The following is a 13,625-nucleotide window of genomic DNA, read 5'->3' on the forward strand; positions in this document are numbered from 1 at the left end:
GGAGGAGGCTATGGAAAGGGCTCTTGAAAAAATCTGATTTGCTAGCAGGTTCCATACCAGCTTGCAATGGGAGGGTTTCAGTAGCAAAGCCAATTCTGCCAATCCTGCAGGATAGGTGCGGTCAGCTGCTGCTTGACAAGCTACAGACTTGTGAATCAGCATTAACATTACTGATATCCATGACACCACAACATTTCTCATCCCACTGTAGTGCAAGCAGCCACAGATTACATAAGGGACAATGCTACTTTGAGTTCAGTAGCAGTGCAGCAATGTTGTCCCCATCACAGAAAGCTGAATGAGATATACTTCACTGGCAGGATCAACAGGTATTTGTGGGACTTTGCAGGGAGTTAATGGAAAATGGTAAGTGTAGATAAACTTACAACTACGTGCTGCAGCCCATATTGTTTTCAGTGCAACTATAGATCTACTTTAATGCTTCCCCCGATTCATCTTAAAGTACAAAATTAGTTTTGTACTTAGATATACTTTAAGTCTTATACATATGAAGCATTTATTCAGACATTTCCTCTTATCTTCCAAAATGTTTCTTTTTAACCTTCTTAACCTACCACTTTTTCTACACTAGGGCATGCTGAGACCAAGCTATGAAATGATCAAAATTAAAAACATTTGAAAAAATATAACAAGGCTTATATATTGATTATATACTGTATGTATGCTACACATATGAGGAAAAGAAAAGTAATATGATTGCGAAAGTTGTCCTCTAAAAGCTGTAACATATCATTGGTATTTATGGTGCTAACACTCTGGTTTAGTGGTTTGATCTCCTTATGTGTAGATGAAATACAGGACAAGCTATTAGCAGAAATGGGTAAAAAATGTTAAACAGAAAAATCCACACAAAAAAACAAAATATGTGAGACACACCTATAGGAAACTATCACTAATATTACATTTTTTAACTCTAGGTTGTACAAGATTGGAAATTCGTAGCTCAGGTTCTCGATCGTATCTTCCTCTGGCTCTTCCTTTCCGTCTCCATTACTGGCTCAGTTCTTATCTTCACCCCTGCACTAAGGATGTGGTTAAACAGCACCAATGTCTAATTATCCAGCACACAATATTGGAGAGAATTATTCTTCAATCATTCTCAATCAGATCACCAATAACACCGTCATTTTGTATTCATATACATTTGGGTATATGTTCTGTTGCAGTCAGTCCTATATTATTTATTGTAGACCGGTTATTAAATAAGTGTCTCAGTGCAACACTTTGGTTATGGAACATTTTGCCACCACAAATGAAACTTTAGGTGGACCCAAAGTCTAGAAATAAACAATTTATTGTTCCACCCTTGACAGGTCCATTTCAACTCAGTCTATGCGGAGTGGACATGGACAAACTCTGCTGTGCTTTATGGGTGGCTGGGAGTAAATGGACACCACTGTCTGTTTACACCTGGGTGCCTCCTATCTGGTCTGCCCAAATGGAAGAGGACACAGTCCTCCTCCACTTTTTTAGAGAGCCTGTTCGAACCTGGAGGTAGGCGGCTGTAAACGGACACAAGTCAGTTTAAACCCGCTGGCCTATAGGAATCCATGGACCATCCAATCAGGTCCGCCTGAAAAACTGAAAGGTGAACCTAATCGGATCACCCACGTGAAAAGGCACCTAAGTGAGACACGACTCTGAATGAATGAGCACAGGAGGCACAGCAGAAAGCAGCATTATCAGTCTTGGGGGGATGGTAGTGTTAAATGTATTAGCAGATTTATTTACACTAACAAATGAAAGCCAAACTGCAGCTCACACTTTATAATCAGTCACAGTTTTGTTCCTTTTGCGATAAATGTTTTACATGAATAAATAAAAGCTGATCATATTAATCACCCTTGCCAGTGTTAGATGGTCTTTCTTATCCATGAAAACTGATACATTATGTTTACACAACAAACTTGCTGGCTGGATCACCAGATGAAACTAGAAGAAAGAAAGCCTAAAAAAAGAAAACTAATGCAGCCATCACTTCTAAGAAACGGTAAGCTGCAATATAATAAACGTTTGCTTTTGGGTTTAATACCGCTCTAATGTTATGTTGTTTTGTCCCCTAATCTGTACAGAACTCTTCCCTATTTCCACAGGAAACGGTCTTTCATAAAACTCTGCTTTTCCAGCTGTTTTGCACTGATGAAATGCATGCACAATCCAGCACAATATTGTCAATAATTATGAATAAAGCAGCAGACAGGCATATTCTTGGCACTGTGATTGGATTGGAGTGATGCATCTCTGTACACATGCATCTGCTGGTCTCATTTTCATATGTATAGTATTTGTTAAGGAAAGGACCTTTTTCAGGTTGCATAAAATTAAATACATAATTTATGGATAACAGATAACAGTGGAGGTCTGCCACATCCTATGTTGCCCACCGTCTACATTCTGGGGGTAGACAACTGGCAAGCAGACTACCGAAGTAGACACATTCTTAATCCAGGTGAGTGGTCTTACACCTGGAGGTATTCCTTCAGATTTTGTGCAGATGGGGAGCACTGGGTGTGGATCTCCTAGCATCTTGTCTCAACTGCAAAGATTTGTGTGCAGGATGAAGGATCCATGGGTGGATGTGGGGACAGATGTTCTGGTGGCACTGTGGGAGAAGTACAATCTTATCTATGTCTTTCCACCCCTCATCTATAGATTTTGAGTCAGAAGCCAAAGGGATTCTTGTTCATCCTTGTGGGTCTGGATTGGCCTGGTTGTCCTTGGTATGTGGTTCTTCTGGGTTCAAACTCTCTTTGGCAACTTTCTTTTTGGTTAGACCTACTGTCCCAGGGCCCGGTATTCCATCCTCTTTTACCATTTAACCACATTAACATTTGCATATTGAAAGTTATTTACTGTCAGCCTCGGTAAACCACTCCATGTTTGAAGTGCCACTAAAACTTGCTTTTTCCTTTTTACTCTAATGCTGGTGAGATTTGCTTTATGTGATGCCTCATCTTCTTTCTTCAACTTGATTGATGTAGTCCCCTCAACCCTTGTGCTGTTGTCCACTGCTTCATTGTCTCATTCTTCAAGTTTCCCATGGTACCATCCTTGTGTGTGTGCTCCTGGCATGCATCCCTTCCCTCATATTGCCTAGAGCTGCAAGCCACTCCTCGCCACTCCTATTTCCTCCAGTGCTCATGCCTCTCCTGTCCTCACTGTGTAATCAGTGTGCACTCTTCCCTACTTTGATGTTCAGGGAACTGGTGCTCTGCAGCAGGAGCGAATGGCAGGGACAGGGGAGTGAAAGTATTTGGCCACACTGGGACATCTACATCTATTTGGGGTATAGTACCCTGCTTTGCAGCAGTGATTTAACAAAGGAAAAAGCCGAGGGTTTAGTACTACTTTGAAGCTGTAATGTCTACTTTCCAAAATATTTATCATCATACATGACATGAAAAGCCTACAGCTCATGCTGTGAATCCCTATGGGTTCATCCTCACTCCTCAGGGCTCATGTACACGGGGCGTTTGGAAAACTCTTCTGAACGATGGAAACTGACTGCTGGAAAACATAGGTTAAAAAATGTCAGTTTAGCCGTGTTTGCATACTTCATTTATGCACGTTTAGAAGCATTTTTAAAAGATAACCTCAGGAGACCCTCCCAAATGCCAAGAATGCACTGAAAAATAGTAAAAAATTAACTATTTCAGACATTTTGATAGTGATAGAGAGAACAGAAGCAGAAGTATGTGTTGAGATGACCTGTCTTTTCTGGTTGTATTCACTATGGATCCCATCATGAGCATAATGCAGGACATTCTACAATTTTTTCCTTCACGTGAAACCTGGAAATGTATTATTTATTTCAGGTACTTCTATAGCACCGTCCATTTACACAGCGCCTCAAGGGGCGTACAATACACATACTAGGGACAATTTAGACAGGAGCCAATTAACCTACCAGCATGTCTTTGGAGTGTAGGAGGAAACCGGAGTAAACCCACACAGGCACAGGGAGAACATGCAAACTCCAGGCAGGTGATGCCATGGTTGGGATTCGAACCAACGACCCTATTACTGCCAAGCGGATGTGCTAACCATTTAGCCACTGTGCTGCCCACTGTGACTGCTCTAGTGTACTAGGTCTATTTGAATACATGGAAAACGCTTTTCATACATTTCTGATGATGAAAAAAGGCTCTGGACAACATCTGGACATGGAACAGTTAAAAAATTCTTCTAAACGCAAAAGCTTATAAACGTGGTTAACTGCGTTTACAAGCGTTTGGTGTTTGAAACGCCGGTAAAATCTACTACTGAGCAACTCCTGAACGTCAGCTTAGGAGCTGCAATGTACATGAGCCCTCAGCCATGAGAATTTTGTTTTTTCTTCAACAGGGAGTAGACCAAAAACTAGCTTTGAGTACTATCAACGGTCCTGCTTCAAAATTGTCTTCTTTCAACTGTTAGCTCGTACTCCAGTTACAATGTTCATCTAGAGGGTTATGCATGTGACTCCTCCATGAAAATAAAAATATAGAAGTACAGTATCTGTGCTAGAAAAACTTTATTATGGAAAACAGCTGTTAGCAAGTTCTAATGCTATAATATGCAAGGCGGCAGCAGTAGTATATGCAGTATTGCATATTTTATACAGCTCCTCTGGTTAGACCTCCCATGTTTCTGTGGCACCTGAACTTAGTGCTTTCTATTTTATAGAAATCACCTTCTGAAAATATTCAGGATATCCCGTTGCTATGTTTTTTTTTTTGTCTGAGACTTTCTACCTTGCTAAAAGGTGGTGCCAGCCTTTCATCCTAATGAAGATATTATCCTCCCCTTTTGCTATCCTCATCTGGTACAATCAAAAGAATTAACTTTCTGCTGCAAACTCATGTCATAAAACAGATTCTTTTCCCATGGTCACATCAGGCAATCGCCTTCGCTGATATACAATTAAACTATTGTTCAGGCTTATGCAGTCAAGCATCAGTTGTCACCTTTCTAGTCATGGCCCACTTCACCAAAGCAGTTATTCCTTTTTAGGATTTTCATAATTATTATACAGTATTTATAAAGCGCCAATAGTTCGCTCAGCACTGTACATTACAAAGGGGGACAGAACATGTGACAGAACAATACCAATACAATGCAAAACATGAGGGGTTCAAAGGTCCTGCTCTTTCGAGCTTACAATCTAGGAGGGAGGGGATGGTGGCACAGGAGGAGATAGCTGTGGGGGATGGAGTGGTAGGAAGAGTGGAGGAGGTCGGCAAGTTAGCAGGGGGTGGGGTAGGCTTCCCTGAAGAGATGGGTTTTCAGGGTGCGCCTAAAGGAGAGGAGAGTAGGTGATAATCTGATGGGTTGGGGCAGGGAGTTCCAGAGGATGGGTGACACCCTGGAGAAGTCCTGGAGGCGGGCATGAGAGGAGGAGACCAGGGAACTAGAGAGAAGGAGGTCTTGAGAGGAGCGGAGTATGCGTGCTGGGCGGTACTTGGATATTAGGTCAGTGATGTAGTTCGGGGCAGTATGGTGGACAGCTTTGTACGTCAGTGTTAGGATTTTGAATATAATTCGTTGCACAAGCGGAAGTCAGTGCAGGGATTGGCAGAGGGGGGTGGCGGAGACGGAGCGGTTGGAAAGGTGAATGAGTCTGGCAGCCGTGTTCAGGATCGACTGAAGCGGGGATAATAATCAGGCATCTGTTTTCCAGGTTTTCAAGGGTATCACCTGGTCATCAGTTCACACTTTACAAAATTAATGTTGTTGCATCTTTGGATGATTTTGGTCATAAAGCCTTGCGGGGGGGGGGGGGGGTAGTAACCAGAGGATGGAGTGTTTGGCACTCAAATATGGGGATCTGATTCATAGCATATTACCGTATATTATCCTCCCTGGAGGTATTCCCGAGTGTAGCTCAGGGTAAAGTTTCAGCACCACAAGCGGTAACCCCGAGCTACACTCAGGAATACCATGCAGCGTTGCTCCGGGATCTCTTCTTTACTCACCTTGTCCTTCGCTCCCGCGATGTCCCTCCTGCAGTGTCCCCGGCAACGACCTCCGGCCGATGCCGGCATCTGTCTTCCGGGTTCCGCTCCCTGCAACGTCAGGACGTACGGGGACAGAATTGGTGGGAAAGTTGAAAAGAGACATTCACTAAAATCACATAGTAAAACATTACTGTATCAAACCATTTCACATACATTTTATCCCGAGTGCTTTGTCCTGCACTCTGCCTGCATTTTTACCGTTCTTTCTGCCTGGAAACTGAGAAAAGTCCATGGCGTCCAAAAACCATCCCTTTAGGTCAAAAGCGGTTTTAGACCAGCTAGAGAACAGCGATAGTAAATTAGAACCACTTGCAGAATTGAGTGATAATGATTTGTGGGGAAATTCATCAGACACTGAAACCGATTTTGCGACTTTGCTCAGTGATGTGCGAGACTTGGCGCTATATTTCAAATTTCAGTGGTTTTGGTTTGATTATATTATTGAAAAATATTTATTATTTTTTATGATTTATTAAACTATCATTTATGATTTAGTGTTTCAAATTTTAACATACCCGGGATGTTTACTAGACTCTTGTTCGGACAGATTTCAGTGAGTTATTCCTAAAAATTACAGGCCTACAATAAAAAACCTAAATTTCCATGCAAAAAAGTGTACTGCTTTGAGCACAGAAATATGGACATAATCAGACCGCTAGGGAGGTTAATATATGTCAAAATATAGAAAGTCTCTAAATTGAGGGGTTCAATCCAATCAACACTTTAGAGCAGCCGGTTCTAGAGGAGCTAGAAAGAACGCTGTAGGCACAAGAACACAGGGGAATGGCGCATCTAAGCGTAGCAGATAAAAATCACTTTAATGGTGAAAAAGTATACAACTCACAACGATAGAACAGTGCACGCTGTTTGATAATTTAAGTCCCGATTGTTCCACTAGGTGTTTCTATGCCCTGGATGGTGAACCAGCAGCAGCGCTCCCTATAGCACTCAGACACAGATAGATGCACTGCTTTATTTGTATTTATTTTGTCATGTGATTTTCTAATACAATATTTACTTTAAATGTAAGAGCACGCCGTAAATTACTGTAAAGTGATATTAAAAGGCAATATAATATTAATAAAACAAATACAACAAACATCATACTTACCTGCTCTGTGCAGTGGTTTTACACACAGCAGTTCATATCCTCCTCTTTTCAGGTCCCCCGCAGATGCTCCTGGCTCCTCCCTCCTGCCGAGTGCCCCCAGAGCAAGCAGCTTGCTATGGTGACACCCAAGCAGTCTCACTCTCAAGCCAATGCTCTGCATGTCCATTCACACACAGAGCTGCAGCTCAATGGCTGTGATTGACAGCAGCAGCAGCCAATGGCTCCCATTGTCTCAGACAATGAGGAGGGAGACTCCCCAGAGAGCAAAAGCTCTCATAAACATCGCTTGATCAAGATGGGGCTCAGGTAAGTATTGGGGGGGGGGGGGCTTGGGGGACTGCCGCACACAGCAGGTTTTTCACCTTCATGCATAGAATGAAAAAAAAACAAAAAAAAAACCTTGAGCCTTTACAACCACTTTAACATCACATTACCATATGTATTGCTTGTTGTTTTCTCTCCATCCATGACATATATTGGCATGCATGCAATTCCAAAAACATACCGCTTTTTTTTTTAGTATATCAGGTCTGAATCACTTCAATAACTGGTGTGTGGAGCAGAACATACAAATTTGAAATTTACCACAAAGTACCCTTATTCTGTAGGGTCCATTACAAGCCAATTCCTGGCAAGATAATAATGGATGATATTACAAAAGGTTATAGTCATCAATCATGAGTGAAATAAAGCACAACAGCAGCAAATGATAATTAAAATCTTTATTTTTCCTCAAAGGTTCTCTTTGTAGAGAATATCTCAGTGCACATTACAGGAAAACTTTGCAGTAATCAGATTACAGGAAATACACAGGGTTGCTATGGCCAACTTCCAGATATAATTTCAACAAAACCTATCCTCACTTGGGTCAATAATCTTACCATTATCTTCACAAACAATCATAGGGAATTTACACCACCTAATCTTCCATCACAACAGAAATGTTATGAAATCACTAACATTTTCTGCAACAAACATCTACACAAGAGAACATTTATAAAAAACAGATAGTAGTCAAACAAAATAAAAAATACAAATAAAACATGTTTAAGTTCCAACTAACATACTGACTGTTTTGAATAAAACAAGAATGCCAGTTTTAAAATTAGTACTGATTAGTTGCCATCCAGTTGGATTTTTTTTTCAAACGTTGATTGGATTGAACTAATCCAATTGGTATCATTGGTTCATATGAGTGGTTGGGAACATACCCTGGCATTTATACCCTTATAGCCAACTCAAGGCAGACACAAATGGGACTCAAGTCAGACTATGTATGTTTTTGTTATACCCTTGCCTTAACACCTATTTCAAGTACAGAGGATAGCTTCTACAGACAGAATCATGGTTGTGTGAAGAGACCCCTAGTGTCTTTATGCATCACAGTGTAGTTGGGGAACAAGGACCTTTACACCGAGGTGTCAAAGTAACCACTCTGCAAATACAGGGTCCAAAATAAGAGAGCAAATTCTGCAAGTCTTCTGCAAGTCAGGACTTTCTACTTTTAAAGAGAATAGACATTCTTTTGAGGGCAGCAAGGCGTTCATTTTGGATAGAGAGATCAGTTGGTTCACAAGAGGTACGAAAGACTCCATCTACTTTAGATATTCAACATCTGCCTTCACACTTTTCAGGACACCATAGTGATTAGATTATGGTGGCTGTGTTACCAATGGTATGTTGCCAGCACCCATCGAAACAGAGTTCACAGTAGTGATTAAATGTTTTCAACATTTTAAAGCAGATTTAGTTTAAAAGGAGAAGTAGGGTCAAAGCTCTTTAAGTCCTACTTCTCCTGTGGGTCAAAAGGAGTGTACTTTGTTAAGCACTCCTGTGACCCATATGCAGCTGCCAGCAGGCAAAATCCTGCTGTCAACTGACGTCAACCAGCCAGTCCAGGCTCTGGAGAGATCCCAACTATAAAGTCGGAATCCATCCAGATTCCTGACCAGCAGCTGGCTCAGGCTCTCAGCGAGCCCTTTAGAGCCTGAGCCAGCTGCTCCCACGCTCTCCACTAAGGGTTTAAAAAAGGGCAGAGCAGAAAGCTAGTGACTGACCGTCAACCACTCTCTGCTCACAGAAGACTGAAAACCGAGCAACCAGCGGTCTTTGATCACTCAGTTCTCGGTCTTAGAGATGGCGAGGCACAGATGCAGCATCAGACCAATGCTGCATCCACCTAGGTGAGTATTCATGTGTTTTTTTTTATTCCTATACTTCTCTTTAAATGTGACTAATTATAACTAATATATCCTGACTTTGCTAAAAGAAAATTACTTTTAAACTACATTTAATGTGTTCCTTTGTCCTGCCAACCTGTAAAACACTAATGTGCTTCTAATCCTTGGCTCTATTGCTTAGTGTTAAACAAATCAACTGCAGCTACATTTCATGAATGCCAAGTCATTTAGCATAGCCCTGAGAATGTCTTGAAGAATATGCGTTTCAGCATGAAAGGCTGAACAACTTTGGATACAAGTATGCTGTGAAAATATATTCCACTAGAAGTCTCCATGTTATCACTAAAATATACATACTTTAGACAGTTATTATATTTTTGCACATCTGTGAAAATAGAAATTACATCTTCACTAACTACCAGGGGCGGACTGACAACTCATGGGGCCCCTGTGTCCTTGCCCAAACTCAAAAAAGCCTATGAAAAAGTTACCAGGGGCATCTCATGGGGCCCCCTACTGACCCCAGGCCCTCGGGCAGTGCCAGAGTTTCCAAATGGTCAGTCCTCCCCTGCTAACTACTTAAACCACCCTATAAGAAATGGATAATTGTATTGTTGCAATTAAGATGGAGGCTTGCAAGATAAAGAGCATGTTCATTACTATTTATGCAGCAACCAGGACTCCACTCAAAATCTAGACATTGAGGAAGAGAAGCAGCAGCACCACTAAGGATGACCAAGTAGACAGTCTATGGCAGCACACCAAAAAAAAAAAAAACAGTGTTGGCATACATATTGCACCAGATGAGAAGCAGCAGCAAAATGGGTACCATGCCAGTGAGGCTGCTGCTTCTCTTCTGCAGTCCATGCAAGGTTGAAAAATCTTTTATGATGTTGTGTAAATATCTAAATGTAGTCTGCCATCTCTGTTGCAGAGGTTTGTGAGAGCAAATAAAAATGTATGTTTCCCAACAGCTAGGGTTTCAGCATTGCCAGGAATACTATTCACAAATATGAAAAACATGCTTTAGAGCTAGAACTTCTGACTTTTTACATACCTAGAACAAATACATGGCTTCTGTCACAGAAATGCTGCACAATAATGCTTAACTGTTCTTTTCCTTTATGCAAACTTACCAGTTTGCTCAGATTTATTACAAATGCAAGTCTTGATTTGGGTTTTAACAGCGCTTGTTAAAAAGTATAAATAAAGACAAAATGTTTTTTAGATTTGGATAGAGTGGTAAGGGGTTTGAGCCACTGTCAGGTTCGTATTGCTGTCTGAGTCTACATTAGGGAGAGCCACTCCCCTCCGATTGTCCTGATCACCAATTTCACCAGGGTAAAAGGGTAAATACAAAATTTTGAGTTGGCACCAGAACAGGAAAAGAGGGGATTCTTCCAATGGGAAAACTGGTTCCTCTGTCTAAGAGGGGATTTCCCTCTCAGAAAAATGTCCTCTCACTTTCCACTGAGTCTCCAGGACAGAATGTGCATGAAAATCTCCTTAATGAGACACAGAAGGGGAAAAAAACAGAATCCCATTTACGCTGTCTAAAATAAAAAACAAGGTTTGATTTTAGATATATTTTAAGCAAGTATGCTGCCCAATTCTATTATATACAGGCAGTCTCTAGAAAGAGAATCTGCAAGTCTACATGCATATAACTGACAGAAGAAGCACAAAAATCATATCTTTTACTTTTTAGGAAAATATTACAAGATTATTCAGTACTCTCAGGTAGTAAATTATATATCTTTAATGCAATTCCCCTCTGCTTGTCCCTACACCCAGAGCTTCTTTATACTGATGACAGAAGAATTAGGTAAAAAAACGAATAAGAAATGAGGGTGGTCATTACTGGACTAAAAAAAAAAAAAAAAAAAAGCTAGATTCCTGAATGTTATGCTGACCATCTTCCTTCAATCTGAGCCACTGACATAAAAGTAGTATGCATAATAGGAAAGAGCGGGTATGACAGTAAGACAACCAGCACTTTAAATAGGAAATTCCAGAAATGACAACTTTCGCATTTCTCCCATTACAGGTTCCCTTGACCTTTATCTAGTGATCTGAATAGAAAAACATATGAACTATATAAAAGGGGGAGAGAGAGGGAGTCTAGTGGGGGACATGCCAGGGAGGCTTCTGCTACTGTACATGTTGCAATAGCAGTGTAGGAATTCAAGGAGAAAATAACTGATTATATATATAGTACAGTGTGAGTACAGTGAAGCTCCAGGGAACAAAAAAACAAAAAACAAAAAAAAACACACCTTTATAGGAATGGACAAAAAATAAAAAAATAAAAATTTAGACAGAAGTAAAAAGGGATCTCTTTAATGTTCTCTTTTCTTAAAGTAGTAAAGTCTGATTTTTTTATTTTTTACTTTCACCTACAGGTAAGCCTATATTGGTTACCTGTAGGTACTGCAAATAACTCCTAAATGTGCACCATTTAGCAGAGAGATTTACTGGTGTAGAGCACCAGCGAATGTGCTCTACGGCTTTAACAAAAAAAAATAAATTTGTTTACCCTGTAACAGAATTGTCCAGCTTTCTCAATGGACAATATTACTAGGATGCCAACACGGATTTAAAAAAAATGCAGTGCAGGTCTGGAATAACATACAATACACAGCTAATATAGATTGGTGAGGGGGGGTAAAAAGCAGCAGCGTAATATTACAATGCATGAGGCATTTCAGCAATGTTCAAGCATCAATTTCAAGTTAGTTAAAAAGTGGGTGACATTTAAAACACACACAGAAATTAAAACAAATTTATATGTGTACATACTGCTAACCAAAGTCAAAAAATGCAATACATATACATGTGTAATAGTCCTATAAATATAGTGTGTATACATATCATATAGGAGTCTAATATCTTGGAGAGGAGGGTCATTTTATTGCATTTAGTTAAAGTGGATGTTCTGCAATACATTAAATTATAATGCAAGACCACACCATCACCCTGTTTCTGTACTTTGAGCTAGCACTATGCACCTTCTATAGATTCAAACAAACAATACCCCTTCTGCTACTGATAACATTTTAACATTGCAGGAGGAGATGGTGGAGTAAGAAAAAAAACAAAAACAAAACAAAAAAAAAAACAGACACATATGATGCTGCAGTGTTTGCACACACATGTGGAGATTGCTTGCCCTGAGTATGGAAGAATCTAAGCAGTGTATTATCACAGTACTTCATCATTCCAGTTTATGGAGGCCAATGGTTCCACTGTAAAAGACCCATAGTTTTCTAATTACAAACGAACATACAAAAAAAATATGATGTCTGCATCTATGTTATAGATGTATATATAATACATAGCATATATTTTATGCAGTATCCATGACAGCATTGCTAAAATTGAGGTAAGCATGGATTGTTAACTGGAATGACAGATAAACTAAGCAGATGCAGTTTTAAGGGTTAAAAGTTCTCCAAAATCATGCAGCAAATGTTTTTTCAAATTACAAAAACTGCAAAGAGAACTCCAAGCTGAAATTTCACAAATACATACTGTATACATTAGCTATTTACCATTTCTAGTTTTTGTATCTACGTGTCCCATGGAAGGTAAAGCAATGTTTCAAGTACATTATCAAGTTGTAAAAGCAACAAACTGTCAGTTAAAACTTGCCTGTGTATTCAGTAGTTCAAGATGAGCTTTATTTTTATTATCGTGCCTATGTTACTAATAGCAGTCAGATTGAAACTTCTTTTTCCAGTGCAGGACTGAACAATAAACAGTAGATCACTTTAATTTGATGTTGACCTTTTGTGAAGGTGCTTCTAACCCCAAAAGACCAGACTAACTAAAGTGTGAAAGGAAAGTGAAGGAGAAGGTCTGTTTATTAAAACCTCTGCACTAGATTGGTTGTTTGAGGGGAATATCACAACACATTACACTGCAGTAAGGTCCCGTCACATGAGTAAGCCATATACAGTCAGGTCCATAAATATTGGGACATCGACACAATTCTAACATTGTTGGCTCTATACACCACCACAATGGATTTGAAATGAAAAGAACAAGATGTGCTTTAACTGCAGACTGTCAGCTTTAATTTGAGGGTATTTACATCCAAATCAGGTGAACGGTGAGGGACCAAAAGTAATGGGACAATTGGCTTCTCAGCTGTTCCATGGCCAGGTGTGTGTTATTCCCTTATTATCCCAATTACAATGAGCAGATAAAAGGTCCAGAGTTCATTTCAAGTGTGCTATTTGCATTTGGAATCTGTTGCTGTCAACCCTCAAGATGAGATCCAAAGAGCTATCACTATCAGTGAAGCAAGCCATCATT

At 40.1% G+C, this 13,625-nt stretch overlaps 1 protein-coding gene across 3 annotated transcripts in view; it reads left to right on the forward strand.

Annotated features, from left to right (window-relative positions):
• The window catches only part of CHRNB3 (cholinergic receptor nicotinic beta 3 subunit), a 71,806-nt gene extending 69,942 nt beyond the window's left edge, over positions 1 to 1,864 (forward strand). For all 3 annotated transcript variants that reach the window (XM_089669970.1, XM_089669971.1, XM_089669972.1), the window contains one exon: positions 939 to 1,864. In XM_089669970.1, the coding sequence (XP_089526096.1) occupies positions 939 to 1,076 (138 nt within the window). In that variant the 3' untranslated portion in view covers positions 1,077 to 1,864. The remainder of the gene's footprint in view (positions 1 to 938) is intronic.
• The last annotated feature ends 11,761 nt before the right edge of the window (positions 1,865 to 13,625 follow it).

The sequence above is a fragment of the Staurois parvus genome, unplaced genomic scaffold (genome assembly GCF_062004578.1).
Source record: "Staurois parvus isolate SC_StPar_1 unplaced genomic scaffold, SC_StPar_1.0 ptg000086l, whole genome shotgun sequence".
In the NCBI taxonomy this organism is placed as follows: domain Eukaryota; kingdom Metazoa; phylum Chordata; class Amphibia; order Anura; family Ranidae; genus Staurois; species Staurois parvus.